General features: G+C 42.3%; 1 protein-coding gene across 2 annotated transcripts in view; it reads left to right on the plus strand.

The window, feature by feature from the left end:
* Positions 1-16,943, plus strand: part of LOC142255416 (cathepsin D-like) — a 61,288-nt gene extending 44,345 nt beyond the window's left edge. For both annotated transcript variants that reach the window (XM_075327023.1, XM_075327024.1), the window contains exons 2-9: positions 4,412-4,562; positions 8,795-8,918; positions 9,030-9,148; positions 9,342-9,541; positions 9,859-9,981; positions 15,327-15,471; positions 15,563-15,661; positions 15,736-16,943. In XM_075327023.1, the coding sequence (XP_075183138.1) occupies positions 4,412-4,562; positions 8,795-8,918; positions 9,030-9,148; positions 9,342-9,541; positions 9,859-9,981; positions 15,327-15,471; positions 15,563-15,661; positions 15,736-15,897 (1,123 nt within the window). In that variant the 3' untranslated portion in view covers positions 15,898-16,943. The remainder of the gene's footprint in view (positions 1-4,411; positions 4,563-8,794; positions 8,919-9,029; positions 9,149-9,341; positions 9,542-9,858; positions 9,982-15,326; positions 15,472-15,562; positions 15,662-15,735) is intronic.
* Positions 16,944-18,703: the final 1,760 nt, after the last annotated feature.

Genomic DNA, 18,703 nt, shown 5'->3' on the forward strand with positions numbered 1-18,703 from the left:
CAGATAAGACCTATGGATAGATCAGGAGGACTATAGTACATTTCTAATTGGAGGTTGTTGATCTTGCTTATTGGTATAGGATCCTGGAAATGGGAATACCCCTTATGCCTGTGACTGTCTGGTCACTAGTCTTTCCCCTGCTTGAGACTGTGCAGGAGCAGAGTCATTGCTAGCAAGAACCGGCTTATCAAGCTGCCCATGTGTTTTACCAAGCATTAAAGGGGGTTTATAAACGTGACTTGTCTAATTTCCTGGTGACAGATTGTTACTTAGTTGGTATATTCATCTTTTCTACTTCCTCCTTTGGATGGCTCAAAATGACTGGTTTCCTCCCACACTCCAAGAACATACTGATGGGAAACTTGTATTGAGCTCCGATGGGGACAGTGCTGATAACATTTGTAAAGCGCTGTGGAATCTGATGGCGCTATATAAGCAAAGTATAATAAAATGATCATTATAAGCCGTTTTCCATTCAGGACTCCTTAACTGAAGGATTTCCTTGTAGATCAATGTATGAAAATGGTCTTCACTTGTAAGAATGAAAGCCTAAACTCTTAAGCCGGGGATAATGTCCAAAATGGGTCAATTGCATAAATGTTGCACTGGGGCCTCACTGATTATTATGGGGTTCCATCTGAGTTTTCTTATGTGAATGCTTTTTAGAATGAAAGTCAAAAACCTAATACTTAATGTACCCCATAATAATCAGTGGGGACACTGCGCTGTTTGTATCGGTTGTAACATCAGTCTTAGACATTTTTACTTGTCTCCCAAAATACAACAAACGGATTGAAGTGTGAACTCCGTCTTACCTGTCTGCATTCCCATACAGGAATGTGGCCGGGTCTCCCGTACAGAATGTTCGCTATGTCCGTACAGTATTTAGCAAACATCACACTGTTCACCTGTAGCTGCCGGTATGCTGAGACTTGTAGTTCTCCAGGACCTGGCGCTCTGCAGCCTCAGGTGTGTGCATCCTGCGAGTCTGCACAGGTTGTCTGGTATAATTTAGTAATGACTGTTAATGTGCCTCTGGAAGAACAAGTCCGTGTGATACTTATAACTAAAATTGTTTCAAATATCGCTGTAATAATGACCTATTTACTATACTTGACCCGTGGCTTCACAGCTATTTTGCAAGTCATGATGGGCGACCAGCTGAGGCTTTATTTTGTTTTTTTTACCATGCTTCACGCTTAGTCACAGGAGGGGGCTTAAACTTGGAATCCTTTGATGACCTTAATACTACACATGATCTAATCTAATAGGGCCTGCGGTGAGACCTGGTAGACACAAAGGGCATTGTTTGATTGCCATAGCACCCAATGATCATACTGGGGGTTACTAGGCTGCTTCCACACTTCCGTTGTTTTGCATCAGTCACAATCCGTTTTGTAACTGATGTGACGGATGCGTTGGAGATTGTGGTACAACTGATGGGATGGATCCGTTGTAGCAGTTTGTACCTGGCAAAGAGAATCCAGCTGTGGCCTAGGGTAACCTGAGTGATGTCACCGCTGACAGCGCAGCTCCCTTCAGTTGCTCCATGGAGCTCACAGCGAGCGGCAGTGCTCTACAGCCTCTCCTGTCAGCTTTATGTAGCAGAGCTGACAGCGTCGTGAGACCTCGTGTGGATTACATCAGACCTGGATGGGGTATTTGGGGATTAATAAAGTGGTGAAAAAGGGTGTTTTTTTTTTTTCTGTGCCGAAAAAAAGTTTCATTCTGCTTTGCTTCTGCCCAACGGTCAGTCACTCCACAACTGATCCGTCGCATGGCGTATGCAACGCAAGGCCATCAGTCGCAATCCGTCGTTAATAGTGTATGGGGAAAAAACGGAATCCTACAAAATATTTTGCAGGATACCGTAGTCACGCAAGACGACGGAATGTGACTGATACAAAAAGACGGAAGTGTGAAAGCAGCTTAAAGGCCCCGTCACACACGACGAGATCGCTAACGAGATCGTTGCTGAGTCAGTTTCTGTGACGCAGAAACTATCTAGCCAGCGATCTCGTTATGTGTGACACCTACCAGCGATCAGGCCCCTGCTGTGAGATCTCTTGTTGCCGAATAATACGGACAGTTTTCTTCAGAGGCGATGTCCTGCTGGGCAGGACACATCGCTGTGTTTGACGCTGTGTGACAGGGTCACAGTGACTGCTGAGATCGTTATACAGGTCGCTCATTGTTACGGAGTCGTTGGTAAGGTCTGACTGTGACATCTCACCTGTGACCTCCCAGTGACATACCAGCGATCCTTATCGTGTGTGTGTCTGTGTGTGTCTGTGTGTGTCTGTGTGTGTCTGTGTGTGTCTGTGTGTGTCTGTGTGTGTCTGTGTGTGTCTGTGTGTGTCTGTGTGTGTCTGTGTGTGTGTGTGTGTCTGTCTGTGTGTCAAACGTCTCACACACTGCTTTGACTAGGGTTAAAGGGAACCTGTCAGCAGAAATTTTGCCCTAAAACCTAAAAGTTTCCCCTTCTGCAGCTCATGGGCTGCATTCTAGCAAGGTTCCTATAGTTATTCTTCCCCCTTTTTTAGATCAAAATAAATAGTTTATAAAGTGGTACCTTTTTTCAGTTTGAAAATCTTGTTAATGGTACACGGGGTCTGTTGTCCGTTACTGTCCCTCCTGTCGCTTTAGGCCGTCCCCCAACGCTCATTTACATCAGGACGCCACCCAGTGCGTCCAAGGTCTCGCGCATGCGCCGTGCCACTGTAGCGGGACTGTGCACAGTGGGACAGCTGGTGACGTTGCGTAGGCACGAGATTATGGGCGGCGCTGTGATTTTCATCAGCAAGCTCCCGCCCATAATCTCGTGCCCACGCTTTCCCCTCTGCCTCCACCATTCTGCGCATGCCCTGGCCAGATCAGTGGTGTCCTGCTCCGTTCCTCCCATCTATTTCCTGCTCCAGGGCTAGACGGGAAAGAGGTGACGTTGGGTCATCTGGCCAGGGCATGCGCAGAACGGTGGAGGCAGAGGGGAAAGCGCGGGCACGTGATTATGGGCGTGAGCTTGCTGATGAAAATCACAGCGCCGCCCATAATCTCGTGCCTGCGCAACGTCACCAGCGGTCCAATTGTGCACAGTCCCACTGCAGTGGCACGGTGCATGCGCGAGACATCGATCGCACTGGGCGGCGTCCTGAGGTATGTAAATGAGCATTGGGGGACGGCCTAAAGCGGCAGGAGGCAGAATAACGGACAACATACAGCCCGCCCCCGTGTACCATTAACAAGATTTTCAAACTGAAAGGTACCACTTTATAAACTATTTATTTTGATCTAAAAAAAAAGGGGGAAGAATAACTATAGGAACCTTGCTAGAATGCAGCCCAGGAGCTGCAGAAGGGGAAACTTATGTTTAGGGCAAAATTTCTGCTGACAGGTTCCCTTTAACACTAGAACTACTGGACTCGTGACACCTATATAGAAATACATAGTGCAAAGTAGTCAAAATGACTATGGTAGTGTTAAAGGGCTAGGATCAGAGCAAGCTCCTGTCCCAGCACACAGCAGGGGCCTAGTTTGTAGAACAGCATGACCTGCTATTGATGGCACGGTGTTCCCTGTAGTGCCCGGGTTGGTCATCGGATGGAATTGTACACCTGATTGCTGGAATTGCTTGCTATATGGTTGTCATGTCAATCTGCAGAATTAGGTTAAAGGTGTTGGTGTCTTTCTGCTGATGGCATTTGAAATGTACAGAAGTGGAAATGGTCAGGAGACATTGGCTCATGGGTACATTACATGCAATTCAATGGACTTATATTATTATATATTATATTTTATATTATATATTTTTTATATTATATTTTATATTTTATATTATATATTTTTATTTTATATTATATTTTATATTATTATATATTTTTTTTATATATTATTTTATATTATTTTATATTATATTATATTTATTCTAGCGATATGCCAGAACTTATAGAGGGGAAAGAATTGTAAATATATTTCTGGCAGTTAAAGCAGAAGGAGACAACTGTCTGAGCAAGTGTGGCGCTGGTTTGTCACTATATAAAGTAGTCCAGCTACCGACAGCAAGCAGAGGCCTTAACGATGGCGTGGAATTGAGAGGTCACGAATCATTACCTTTGCACTGTTTGTGGTTTGTTTTTGTTTTGGTTTTTTTTGAAAGCCTCTCAGCATTTGGCTGTAGTATTCCTTCCCCCTTTATTTACTTTTTTTTTTTCTCTTCTATTGCTCCATATTGTAATACACAACCTTTTTTAGGTTGCAAAAAAAGTTTCATTATTTATGACTTTATGCAATATTCATGGACCAGGTATGCACCATTTTAAAGAATTAAGTGCAAAGAGAAAAAAAATACAAAAAAAAGTAGCTTAAACGTAAATGCCAATGTTACTAAATGTTATGTCTGAATTTTTCTCTGCAGGATCCCTTTGAAGAAAATGCCGACGATCCGTCACACCATGGCGAGTGCCTACAGTGACATGCAGCAACTGATTGGAACAAATGGCAAATATTATTCAGGATTTCCTTCTGCTAAAGAGCCCACTCCTGAGAAACTGCTCAACTACTTAGATGTAAGTGTGGGGTGCCGGGGCCTCTTTTCAGCACTCTCCTAGTTTGCTCAACCTTTGTATAACTTTTAGCTGATATAAGTCCATAGGTAGCCATATATTGTGAGAAATGGTTGTATAAATGGCAGGTGACTAAACAGGAAAGCCGTGCACTGTGGACTTATAAGGATATGTTTCCATGTTGCATTTTTATGTGCAGAAAATCTGTATATAAAAACGCATGTTCTGGCAGGGGAACAGCAGCTGAAAATAAAGTGCATACATCTTTTTTATTTTTTATTTAACCCCCCCCTCCCCCTCTTCATGGCAACCAATGGTGTTCAGGCGCTGTACCTTCATGGTTGCCGCCAGGTCACCGGCTGATCTTACAGCTAGGACCTGTCTCACTCCCGGGAGCAGTGCCCACCCTGCTCCTGGCAGTTTAACCCCCCTAAATGCTGCAATTGGTGCGATCACAGGAGAGGGATCGCTTACCTCTCCCTGGTGATCGGGTCCCTATAATGCGATCACAGGGACCCTATCGCTGCAATGGTAACCCTGGGTCATCATCATGATGACCATGGGTTAGTGAGGTATGGATCGCCTCACAGACCAGGTGACTTATGTCACGGGAGTTCCCTTCAGCAAAGTCCCGTGGTAAAGACCGCGAGGTTTAGGTGCAGGGAACCCCGGTGACGTCACAAGGTGAACAGAGTTCATATCGGAGGATCTGCAGGAAACACTCCCCCCGGCATGAACGCGATTCACCTTGTGACGTCACCAGACTTCCCTGCAGTAAAGAGCACAAGATGAGGAAATGGTTGCAGGGAACACCAATGACTTCACGTGTGCATTACACATGCGTTTTATGTTTTTGGGTTGTGGTGTTTGCCGCGATCGGCGCACATCTCGGCTGATTTTCACAGCTGAGATGTGTGCCTGCTAGGCATGAGCAGAATCGTTATCTGCTCGTGCCGATTAACCCCTTACATGGCGCTGTCAATACGTGACAGCACCCTTATAAGCGCGATCGCGGTAAACTTTTACTTACCGCCCGATACCGGAAGTCACATGACGCGATCACGTGACTTCCGATAGTTGTCATGGTAGCATAGGGTCATGTGATGACTCCTGTACTACACCTGACTTGCTTTTGCTGTGCCACCGGCACAGCAAAAGAGAAAGAGAGCGTATCTGCTGTTTACAGCTAGGGGGACTAGTAAAATAAAAAAAAGTTTTTAAAAAAAAAAAAAACCCTAAGTTCAAATCACCCCCCATTTGCACCATTGAAAATTAAAGGGTTAAAAAAATAAAAATATACACACTTTTGGTATCGCCGCGTTCAGAAACGCCCGATCTATCAAAATATGAAATCAATTAATCTGGTCAGTATACAGTGTAGCGGCAAAAAAATTCCAAACGCCAAAACGACGTTTTTTTGTCACCACAACTTTTGTGCAAAATGCAATCAGAGGCGATCAAAACGTAGCATCTGCGCAAACATGGTACCGTTAAAAACGTCAGCTCGAGACGCAAAAAATAAGCAGTCACTGAACCATAGATCCCGAAAAATGAGGACGCTATGGGTCACGGAATATGGCGTAAAACGTGCGCCACTTTTTTCGGACAAACTTCCAAATTTTTTTTTTTAACCCCTTATATAAAAGTAAACCTATACATGTTTGGTGTCTACGAACTCGCACTGACCTGAGGCATCACACCCACACATCAGTTTTACCATATAGTGAACACAATGAATAAATTATCTCAAAAACCATAGTGCTATCGCACTTTTTTTGCAATCTTTCTGCATTTGGAATTTTTTTGGCGTTTTCCAGTACACTATATGGTAAAACTGATGGTTTCATTTAAAAGTACAGCTCGTTCCGCAAAAAAAATGAGCCCTCACATGACCATATTGACTGAAAAATAAAAAAGTTACGTCTCTCAGAAAAAGAATGGCGAAAAATCGGCCGGTCGTGAAGGGGTTGAAGGAAGGAAAAACAATGGGCACAAGGCCTTAAACTGCAGTAGACCTTCAAGGCCTTATTTCAAGGTAATATTCAGCCTGTGTATATCACAATCTGTACATGATACATGTTTAACTGGTAAAGTGTGTATGTGTTTTTCCAAAAAATAGGCCTTAAATTACATGCCAAAAATAACAGCACTAATAATAATATAATAATTATTAATTTGGTAGCATGGTCTTAGTATGTAGAATGCCAAATAAGATTTAAAAAAAATGGGAAATTGTTGAAATAAATGATTTAAAATAAATGCAATAAAGCCTTAAAACATTCCTCTTTTTTACTATATTATTGGAACATTTGAGTGTATATCCCCCTCCCCCTGGAGGTTGAAGTTCTATGTCTACCTTGTGCTGTTGCTCAGTTGATTTATTATGGTCTGCTGCACCCATGTATATGATACCTTGTCACTTCTAGATTACATAAAGGCATGTGATTTTCCCAGAGAAGCTCCTGAGGAGTCTCATTTATAATATAGCTTGTATTGGAGAAAAACCCTGTTAGAGCTGATGACCGTATCTTATATCACAAGCGTTGTACAGTTCATATAAAAAAAAAAAAAAAAAAAAAAAAGGCAGCAAAGTACAATCGTGGTCCCATCAAATAACGACTGCATAGAGTGGTGGTATTACTGCCGCTGTAGGTAGCGGAGAAGGAAAGAGGAATGTCACTGAAGGTCCAATGTTTCCTAACAGACAAAACTGAGAAGTATATTTGCTAATCTAGAAGTGAATGGAAGGATACTGCTGGCGCCTGCAGGGGGTTGATTCCCATTTCTGTACATGGTGCAAGTACTGTGGGACAGAAAAATCTCAGTAGAACTGACATACTCTGCCACAAAGGGTTAACGCTGTGAAATAAAACAATATGGTGTCAGAGTGACTAAATATAATGACAAGAGGGGAAAAAAAAAACCAAAACTCTGGGGGTTTCATGTACCACTTATTTGTTGGCGCAGTTTTTCCCAAATCTGAATGTCTCTGGGAGGAATATGGTGTAGCCATATATGCCAATCATACATATTTCCATACATCCTGACCTGCATCAAGAGGTCACTCTTTACATAATAGAAATTCAATACCTCCATTTTGGAACAAATCGTAAGGGGGGAAAGTTTATTAAAGTGAGGAAGAAATCTGACTAGAACAAGACCCGCTGTTGACAAAAGTAATTCAGCTAGGGAAGTGGGTGGACGATTGGTAGCTCCAGCTGAGCTTCAAAGTATACCTGCGGACAGAGTGGCACCCAGGTAAAAATGAGGGCGTGCATAGATCCCCCAAATATATGGCATGCGGATTTTCGGCATCAGGACGCATGTAACACATTTTGCCTTAATTGTGGGATGTGCGTATGGGCCCATAATTAACTAGCCTTTGGAAGGCAATACACATCCTATTTCCTAGCTATGGATAGATAAAATCATAATGGGAAACACGCTGGTAATATCTTCTGTGTGGGAAGTTCCGAGGTGGAGATGTGAGGAAAGCTGTCATGTCATCATTCTCGGCAACCTGAAGGCACATCCAATGTCCATACCTGTCATAGGTCACCAGGTGGGAGGTACGTGGGTTATTAAAAACCAAATCGGACTGTTTGGAGGTGTTCTTCTCAGGAGGTAACGTCCAGTAAACATGTGGGGAGTACTTGGGAGGTGCTGTGGAGCAAGTGGTTTACCAGGTGTAGTCGCAAGGAACAGGTGACTAATTCATATGTACATCTGCTTGCACCCAAATCTTGTATGTGCATTTGTGACAATAATCTCTGTAGATTGTGTGGTGTGTGGTTTATCTAGTGTGCCCTTAAGGCGATTAAATATATAATTTTATTCCTGGGTGGTGGTTTTATCTTGACGAATTCAAAGTCTGTGTGCTCTGTTGAGTATATCATGCTATCTGGGTGGTTTCTGGCCTGATTATAGTCCTACCAATGGACCAGCCTTATATGTAACAAGGAACTGGTGGCAGACTACCACACTGGCAGGGCCCGACTAGTGAAAAGGGTCTGTTGGCCTGTCTGCTTTCCTACATGTGCCTGCATGGGCAGGGTGTCAGTGTAACAGTGCACCAAGCTGACCTTATGTACCCCTGGGGTACCTTCCAGGCATTGATTTTAAAAACCTGCATTAGTGTTTGGGGTGTTTTTTTTTTTGTTTTTTTTTTGTTTTTTTTTTCTCTCTCCTCTGTTTTGAACATTGCATTAATTTAGCTGTTCTCCTGTTCTTCTCAGGCCCAGTATTATGGCGAGATCAGTATTGGGACCCCTCCACAATCATTCATGGTTGTGTTTGACACTGGTTCCTCCAACCTCTGGGTGCCATCAGTCCACTGCGCCTTTACAGACCTTGCCTGCTGTGAGTAAATTTTCCAGACATCTAAAATGTACAAAGCTCTCCTGATCCTGTGCAATTGTTTTAGGGCTCGTGTTAATACATTTTCCATCTGCTCTTCTTCATTTTGATCAGGGGTGCACCATAAGTACGATTCCTCCAAATCCAAAACTTACGTTAAGAATGGTACCGAGTTCTCCATTCAGTATGGCAGCGGCAGCCTGTCTGGATACATCAGTCAGGACACCGTGACGGTAAGGCTTCATCTTGTCTGGGCCGGTATGTGGGCTATGTTGAGAAGTGGCCGGGCAGGACCACGCTGTAGTAATTTTGTAGCCCTTGTTTGGATTTTCTACTTCCTGGTACATTTCATGCCACAACTTACATTTTCTGTATTACATCATGGATGTGTGTCCTGACCATAGGTAACAATGCATTCTCTTTCAGATTGGTAACCTTGCAATAAAAGGCCAGCTCTTTGCAGAAGCTATAAAACAGCCTGGTATTGTGTTTGTGGCAGCCAAGTTTGATGGCATTTTGGGCATGGCCTATCCCCGGATCTCTGTGGACGGAGCACCTACTGTTTTTGATGACATTATGGACCAGAAGCTTGTAGATGACAAAGTTTTCTCCTTCTATTTGAACAGGTACAAATCTTCAGTAAATAACTAATCTCCTAGCTGAAAACTTCACAGAACCTCACCGGAAATGCATATTGTACCCTGCACGGAGACGGAGGACATTCCTGCTGCACCCAGCTGGTGTCCTGGATTTTATTCCATTGGGCTCTATGCTCCTGATTAGTAGAATGCCATGTCCTACACTGGATAAGGAGAAACCCAGCAGACCGATTTACAGACCTCAACAGAGCAAAATATTGGCTAGATGTTTGTTTGTTTGTGTTTTTTTTTTTTTTTTTTTTTTTTTTGTGTTTAAATCTCTCGCTAATCTCTTTTTCCCTTAGGAATCCTGACTCTGAACCTGGAGGAGAATTGATACTTGGAGGAACCGATCCAACATTCTACACTGGAGACTTCAACTTCATGAATGTGACTCGTAAGGCATATTGGCAGATCCGTATGGACCAGTAAGTAACGGGGAATCGTATATGTGATGGACTGAACTATAAGATCTTGTATTCACTGGGAATTGGGCTTGAATTAGCCTTCAGGGCAATGGGTAAATCCGCTGGTGGGCCCACCACCCAAGCTATGAGCAGTGCATCGCACTATATACAGACACAAGCAGTTTACTGCATCTCATAATTTAACACTAGCTTGCTGTATACAAGCATAGGATGAGATGACAAAAAGGAGCAGTCGAAGATTACATACTCTCCTACATTCCTAGACCCCATTCCTGGTATGTAGCTTTCACAAAACTAGTCATGTGCATATCACAGGTATTATTTTTTTTATTTTTTTGTATCTGAATTTTCCACATCTAGTGTAATTCAATCACACTGTTACCGCAAGAGAAATTGACATTGCGCAAAAATAGTAGGCATGAGATAAAAAAAAAAAGCCATCCATTTTGATTGAACTGTAATACGTCTGTGTTTGCACAGCATCAAAAACTTATTGTGGGAACTTAACCCCTTAACGACCGCAGGCAGTAAAATTACGTCCTATCGGTCATAACGTTACTGACCGTGATCTCCTGGCAGCAGTATGCTGCGATCGGGGCACATCTCAGCTGATTTTCACAGCTGAGATGTGTGCCTGCTAGGCACGAGCAGAATAGTTATCTGCTCGTGCCGTTTAACCCCTTATATGGCGCTGTCAATATGTGACAGCGCCATTATAAGTGCGATCGTGGTAAACTTTTACTTACCACCCGATACCGGAAGTCAGGTGACTCGATCACGTGACTTCCGGTAGTTGTCATGGTAGCACAGGGTTATGTGATGACTCCTGTACTATACATGAATTGCTTTCACTTTCGCTGTGCCCGCGGCACAGTGAAAAAAAGTGAGCGTATCTGCTGTTTACAGCTATGTAGCTGTGATCAGCAGATAGTGCAGAGCGATCGGACTGCTGATCGCAATAGCCCCCTAGGGGGACTAGTAAAATAAAAATTTTTTTTAAAAAAACAAAAAAACCTAAGTTCAAATCACCCCCCATTCGCCCCATTGAAAATTAAAGGGTTAAAAAAATAAAAAATATACACACACATTTGGTATCGCCGCGTTCAGAAACGCCCGATTTTATCAAAATATAAAATCAATTAATCTGATCAGTATACGGCGTAGCGGCAAAATTCCAAACTCCAAAACGATGGGTTTTTTGTTGCCACAATTTTTGCGCAAAATGCAATAAGAGGCGATCAAAACGTAGCATCTGCGCAAAAATGGTACCGTTAAAAACGTCGGCTCAAGACGCAAAAAATAAGCCGTCACTGAGCCATAGATCCCAAAAAATGAGAACGCTATGGGTCACGGAATATGGCGTAAAACGTGCACCACTTTTTTCGGACAAACTTCCGTTTTTTGTTAACCCCTTATATAAAAGTAAACCTGTACATGTTTGAGGTCTACAAACTCGCACTGACCTGAGGCATCACACCCACACATCAGTTTTACCATATAGTGAACGCGGTGAATAAAATATCTCAATAGTGCTATCGCACATTTTTTGCAATTTTTCTGCATTTGGAATTATTTAATTTTTTTTGCCTTTTTCCAGTACACTATATGGTAAAACTGATGGTTTCATTTAAAAGTACAGCTCGTTCCGCAAAAACTGAGCCCTCACATGACCATATTGACTGAAAAATAAGTTACGTCTCTCAGAAAATGGCGGAAAAAAAAAACGGAAAGCGAAAAATCGGCCGGTCGTGAAGGGGTTAATGGCACAATGGTGGGCCCCTGGCATTTTGGGTCAAACACTGTTAGGGGGTGTACTTCATTGCACACAAGGTTTGTACATATTGAAGGAGTTGACATTATGTAAGTATACACCTAGTAGTAGACTTATAATATGCATGTTGGCAAATGCAAAGCTATACTAATAGAAATGTCCAAATTTATATATTTTTTTTTTTTGTTTTTTTTTTTCTCTTGACACACTTGCAGGAGGTACTGTACATGTGCTGTTGTCTCACTGATTGCTAAATTTGCTGCTGTTAGCTGCTCTTTTCCTCAGCCATACCACGGCACTGTCACTGACCGGTTCACAAATTGACTACAGTGCACAGTGAATTCTATTTGTGAAGCCTTTGATCCTCAAATCAAGGCTGTCTGTCTTTGCATAAGAGTCACTAGCAGTTCACATTGAAGATATTGAATGATCTTTGAAGTCGGTGAGGGTCCAATGTTACATCTGATGATCTGGCTGGAGCGGATGGCGGAATGTAGTTATTTGTTACATTGCATATTTGTTACATTGCATATATGAGCGAGCAAGAGTCCTGCCACCAATATGGTGGAAAAAAAAAAATAGAGATCACTGAGCCAGGTCTCTCCAAAAAAAGTCCTATTGTGGGTCAGAATCCTGCACCATGCTATCGAATGTAAAAACGTGACCACTTTTAACAGTTTGTGTGGAATATGAGCTACGTTACACACAGTGATTCTTTAAAATGTGCCATAAATTTACATGGGAAAAGGAGTCGTTTACATATCTCGGTATACAAATCACTAACAGTCTGGAAACTCTCATTGATACAAACATGAGAAATCTTACAGCTATAATAAAAATATCTTCCAACATTATTAAAAAAAATTACATGGCTAGGTAAAATTATATCCCTAAAAATGATAACACTACCAAAAATTCTATATTGCTTCAGAGCGATTCCCTTAACCATCCCGGCCAAACACTTAAGTACCGTATTTTTCGTTTTATAAAGTGCACCGGATTATAAGACGCACCACAAATTTAGAGCTTAAAGTGGAAAAAAAAAAAAAAATTGGGTCCGTCTTATAATCCGGTGTTGTCTTACCGGAGGGGGGCAGCAGTGGTGGTGAAGCGGGGTCACAGGAGGCAGAGGTTGTGCTGGCAGCTGCGGCGGGTTAGTGTCAGCCGCAGCGGGTCCGTGGTGGCAGGAGCCGCGGCGGGTCCGTGGCTGCGGGTGACAGGTGGAGCAGGCCGGTGGTGTCTCAGTGTGTCTGCAGTCCCGCTTCAAATGATGGTGCCTGGAGCGGCGCTTGCGCAGATGGAGCTCTCATCCAAGAGCACAATCTGCGCACGCGCGGACTCCCGTCGCCATCATTTGATACTGGGACCGCGGACACACTGGGACACCTGCTGCAGAGCCGCCCGCCCAAAGCACACACGCACCGAGTGAGCAGGCCGTCCACCCGCCCGCACAGAGGCAGCCGGCACCGACAGGCACCCGGCTGCCTGCACGCACAGAGGCAGCCGGCACCGACAGGCACCCAGCTGCCTGCACACACGCAGAGAGAGGCCGCCTGCACGCAGCCACAGGCACCCCAGTCGCCGCACAAACGGCACCCCGGTCGCCGCACAAACGGCACCCCGGTCGCCGCACAAACGGCACCTCGGTAAGCTGTATTCGGATTTTAAGACGCACCCCTCATTTTCCTCCCAAATTTTTGGGAGGAAAAGTGCGTCTTTATAATCCGAAAAATACTGTAATTTACAAGGTATACTAAGTAATTTTATCTGGAATAAAAAAAGTTGTTGTTAATTCTATGTTTTAATGAAACATAAAAAAGAGGTGGCTATAGTTTACCTAACCTAGTTGGCTATTATGAAACAAATATAATTAAGTCGTAATTGGATCATCAATAATTATTCAATACCGTGGATGGACATATAATTATCTTTGAATAATTACTCCTCTCTATGCCAACATATCCTACTTGATATTCAAAACCCCAATTTACCTCTACCTCCTTTCTCAACTATTTCATCCACTTTATTATGGAAAAATCTTTGTAAAAAGAGAAAATAACAAATATACTCATTAAACATTTCCCTATACAATTTTTGACATATTTATCAAAAACAAATTCAAAACAATGGACACAACAAGGTATAAAATATATTCAGGATATACATGATGGTTCAGACTTTGTTTCATTTCTGGACCTAAAAATTAAATATAAACTACTTGACCCAGACTTTAAACTTCTGTTAACTTTGAGATATTCCCTCTCTAAACTTTTAAAGAACAATTCTCACATCCCAGAAAGTTGGTGCTCTTTTTTGTAATCTAAATGACAACACTTGGAACACCAGACAACTTTATAATTTTTTTTTTTCAATAATCTAAAATTGAAAAGCTACGTGTTATGGTAAAATGGGAAAAGAACTTGGATATAGACATTCCTGAGAAGTGGATCTTCTCTTTAAAAGCGACATACTCTTCCAACATGTGTTCCTTATTGCACGAATCATTTTATAAGCTACTGACTCGCTGGTATTACACGCCGGCAAGTCTCAATAAAATTTCCTCCCTTTGCTGGAGAGGATGTAAAAATAAAGACCCACTCATACACATTCTGGGAATTCCCAAAAATACGAAATATTTGGACAGAAGCTACTAATTTTGATTTAAAATTAAAATTACACCATAAATGGCTCTACTCTCAATGGACCTAGAATCCATTAACCCATGTCATACTTCAATTATACATATTCTCCTCATAATAAAAAATTCCATTGCAGCAAACTGGAAAAGTGACAATATACCAAATATAATGGAAATTAACAACACGCTTATTAAATCACAAATGAAGGGAAACCTGCTATATTTAATAATTTATTCGGCTCTTACCATAAAAGATGGTGAGTGTGGTTAGACAATTTAATGGATACTAGATGATTATCGAATCTTAGATATGCAGGTTGACTTCTACTACTCTCTGACAAGCTTTGACAAATCTATAAATTTATAAGACCCTCTACTCCAAAGATACAAAAATCCCTTCCTCCCTTCCTCCCTCCCTCCCTCCCTCCCTTCCTTCCTTCCTTCCTTCCTTCCTCCCTTCCTTCCTTCCTTCCTTCCTCCCTTCCTTCCTTCCTCCCTTCCTTCCTTCCTCCCTCCCTCCCTCCCTTCCTTCCTTCCTTCCTTCCTCCCTCCCTCCCTCCCTCCCTCCCTTCCTTCCTTCCTTCCTCCCTCCCTCCCTCCCTCCCTCCCTTCCTTCCTTCCTTCCTCAAACTAATTTATTAATGACATTCTGTTTTTGTTCAAACTTAAAATACAATAAAAATGATTGAATATGCTATAAAGGTAGTCCATGGGCACGTATCCTCATAACAACCTAAAATGCATGCATTTCGTACAATGTTGTAGTTGGCCACATTTTGAGAATTTGGTTGTTTTCATGGTATTTTCTATAAATCTCAAATGCAGGTCCTGCACCCATCAATTGGACATATTTTATGTAGTTACTGTTTTTGTTTGTTTGTTTTTTTTTTTAGTTTTTTTTTTTTTTAAATCAAATTACTATCTCTTTCCCTGCAGACTGGGTGTGGGCGACCAGCTGACCCTGTGTAAAGGTGGCTGTGAAGCCATTGTGGATACTGGTACCTCGCTGATAATCGGTCCAGTAGAGGAGGTGACTGCGCTGCAGAAGGCTATCGGGGCCATTCCACTGATCCATGGAGAGGTACGGACTGACCATGTAGTAAAGAGAGGCTGTGTACTGGATACTACTACTACTACAGCAGCTTCTCCATCTAATGGTTTTGTCTTTGTAGTATATGGTGCTGTGTGATAAAATCGACTCCATGCCTGCAGTTACGCTGAGACTGGGAGGAGTGGAGTACAGCCTGACAGCAGAGCAGTATGTGCTGAAGGTGAGTTTATGAAGGTGTGCACTTGCATGTCGTATAACACGGAGTCATTGGCCTCATCGTACTTTCTTCTTTAGGTGGCACAATTTGGACGTACCATTTGCCTAAGTGGCTTCATGGGCCTGGACATTCCTCCTCCAGCTGGACCACTGTGGATTATCGGAGATGTGTTCATTGGCCAATATTACACAGTCTTTGACCGGGCAAATGATCGTGTTGGGTTTGCAAAAGCCAAGTGATTTAATCAACTCCTCAGAGACCTGTGACCCTCTCCCCACTTGTTTTTGGGATTCTTGAAAAAAGCTATTCTCCAATGCCCTTCTGTTACTGCTTACATTCTCCCATGTGCCCCACTGCCGCTCCCCTCCTTCTAGCTCATTTGATGGCATTGTCCAAAACACAATCTGTACCTGTGGTCTACTGCACTAAAATAGGGGCTTTCTGTTTTATATGCTAGACTGGATAACCAAAAGGTCTCGCTGTATTGCATAAGTTGGGTAAGAAAAAATTGCTTCTTTATAATTGTCTTAGTTGCAGATACATTTTGAGAAGTTTCTTTTTAGGGTATGTGTACATATCTTTAGCCTACAGATCAGACCTGCATGAAAGCTAAAGAAGCGCTGAAATGTCATAAATGAATACATGCATTGTAATGTAAGATTATATCTGCATGTAGTCACTCTTTTTTAACGTGTCTTAACAATGTCCTGTTTCCCAAGACATAAGTCTGTTAAAAGTGACTTAACCATGGTTCCTGTGACTTCTGCTTAGAAGCTGTTCACAAGCTCAGACCTACAAGGCTAAAGAAAACATGGCTGTAAATCTGCCCTCAAAACAACTAAGGACTCTTTTTACAAAAGCATTGTCCTTTTTTGGCAAAAAGTGTGTGTGTGTGTGTGTGTGTGTGTGTATTCTTTAGAATATTTATGGCAACTGAAGGGTATTTGGCTCAAAATAATAAAATACTTAGTGGCTTGAATAAGTTTTCTTTAATGTCTTGCCCCTTACTGTGTCATGATCAAAACTACCTACTAAATTTTTATTTTTTTTCATATGCATAATTATGGACTGACTGGAATTGTTTAATAATCTTGCAAAGTAATTTCTTTTAAAAAAATAAAACACGCACTGAGGTGTGTGTTTTTTTGTTTTTTTTTTTTTTTTTTTTTTGTCTTAAGATTTAGCTCATTCAGAAAGAATAGTATAAAAGACAGGCAATTACTGAATGCTTTACTCCAATTAGTATTTGTCTCTTGTACTTCTCAGGAATAAAATATGAAAGATTTCTTTGTGTGGACATTTATTTTTTTTTTTTTTTTTATTTCCCATTAGTTTTCTTACTACTTTAGGACATTCACCTCTGAATTGCTATGTATAACAATCAGGGCCGCTTTATTTAAGTCTAACCACAACTGGAGTTATTGGTTTCCTACTGGTGATGAGCGAGCATTACCGTGCTCGAAATAAGCAGGTTGGACTTGTGTAGCATAATGGAAGTCAATGGTAAACGCTAGAATTCTTCCGGAAGACTTTCCAGATAAATGCTTGTTGCCTATTGACTTCCATTATATATACTCTACTCGAGTCCAGTGCTTCAGACCGGTTTGTTTTGAGTACAAAGAATCGGAGCATGGAAGTGCTCGCTCATCACGATTTACATCCTTTTTACACCTATTCTACAGAACCAGGGCATTGGTACATGCCCTTATGGCGACATGGGCCCGGTATCCTAGGAAAGCAACCATTTGAGTGAACACTAAAGCGGGCTTTACACGCTGCGACATCGCTAGCATTTGCTGGCGATGTCTAGCGCGATAGCACCCGCCCCTGTCGTATGGCCGATATGTGGTGATCGTTGCCGTAGTGAAAATTATCGCTACAGCAGCGTCACACGCACGTACCTGCTCTGTGACGTCGCTCTGGCCAGCGATCCGCCTCCTTTCTAAGGGGGCGGTTTGTTCGGTGTCACAGCAACATCACACGACAGGTGTCCAATAGAAGCGGAGATGAGTGGGACGTAACATCCCGCCCACCTCCTTCCTTCTGCATTGCCGATGGAGGCAGGTAAGGAGATGTTCGCCGATCCTGCGGTGTCACACTCAGCGATGTGTGATGCCACAGGAACAAGCAACAACATCGCTAATAAGCAGAAAATGACTTTGTTTTTTTTTTTTTTTGTTTGTTTCAGGACTACCTCTCCGCGGGAAACTACTTTGACCCCTTTTGCGATCGGTTTAAGGTCGCTCATAAGTGTCACACACTGCGATATTGTTAATGACGCCGGATGTGCGTCACTAACACCGTGATCCCCGACTATAATTCATTAACGATATCGTAGCGTGTAAAGCCCGCTTAAGGCTATTGTGCGCAGGTTGCAGATTTGAGGCATCTTCTGGAAGAAAAGGGTGGGGTTTTTTTTTTTCGTTTTTTTTCTCTAGGGCCCCCCCCCCCCCATACCCTTAATTAAATCAATAGGTGATTAACTCAATAGGTGAAAGGGCTAAAAATGCACCAAGAATTGACATACTGCAGCTCTTCTGCAAGGAAAAAATAAGCAACATGCACACAGGTCTTAAGAATTCTCACTTTGCTGGCATAAAACTAAATGTGCAGATTTGGGCAACAATCTGCATCAAACAGGTTGTAGTGCTGGTTTACATAACTGTAGAGTCTAATATTAATTAATTATATATATATATATATTTTTTTTATTTTTTTTTTATTTTTATTAGGTCAGCAAAGTAGTACCCCCAGTTCTACAATGGGGTGTCATACAAAGGCACAGTTATATTGTAAATACCTAATTTGGGAAAATACGACATTTCCTTGCAGTGCAGAAATCTGAGGCTTAAGCTTTTGCATTCTGCAGTAGATTAGTCCCATTCAAGTGACCACATCAACTGGTGGTCATGAGTCATGTTTTCTGCCTCAAAAAAGTTTACTTTGGTTTCTGCAGCAGAAAAATCTGTGTGAAATGATTTGGATTTTCAAACACTGGGTGGCAGACTTTAGTGCAGAATAAGCTCTGAAATATAAATTATAATC

Source organism: Anomaloglossus baeobatrachus, chromosome 10 (assembly GCF_048569485.1).
Source record: "Anomaloglossus baeobatrachus isolate aAnoBae1 chromosome 10, aAnoBae1.hap1, whole genome shotgun sequence".
In the NCBI taxonomy this organism is placed as follows: Eukaryota; Metazoa; Chordata; class Amphibia; order Anura; family Aromobatidae; genus Anomaloglossus; species Anomaloglossus baeobatrachus.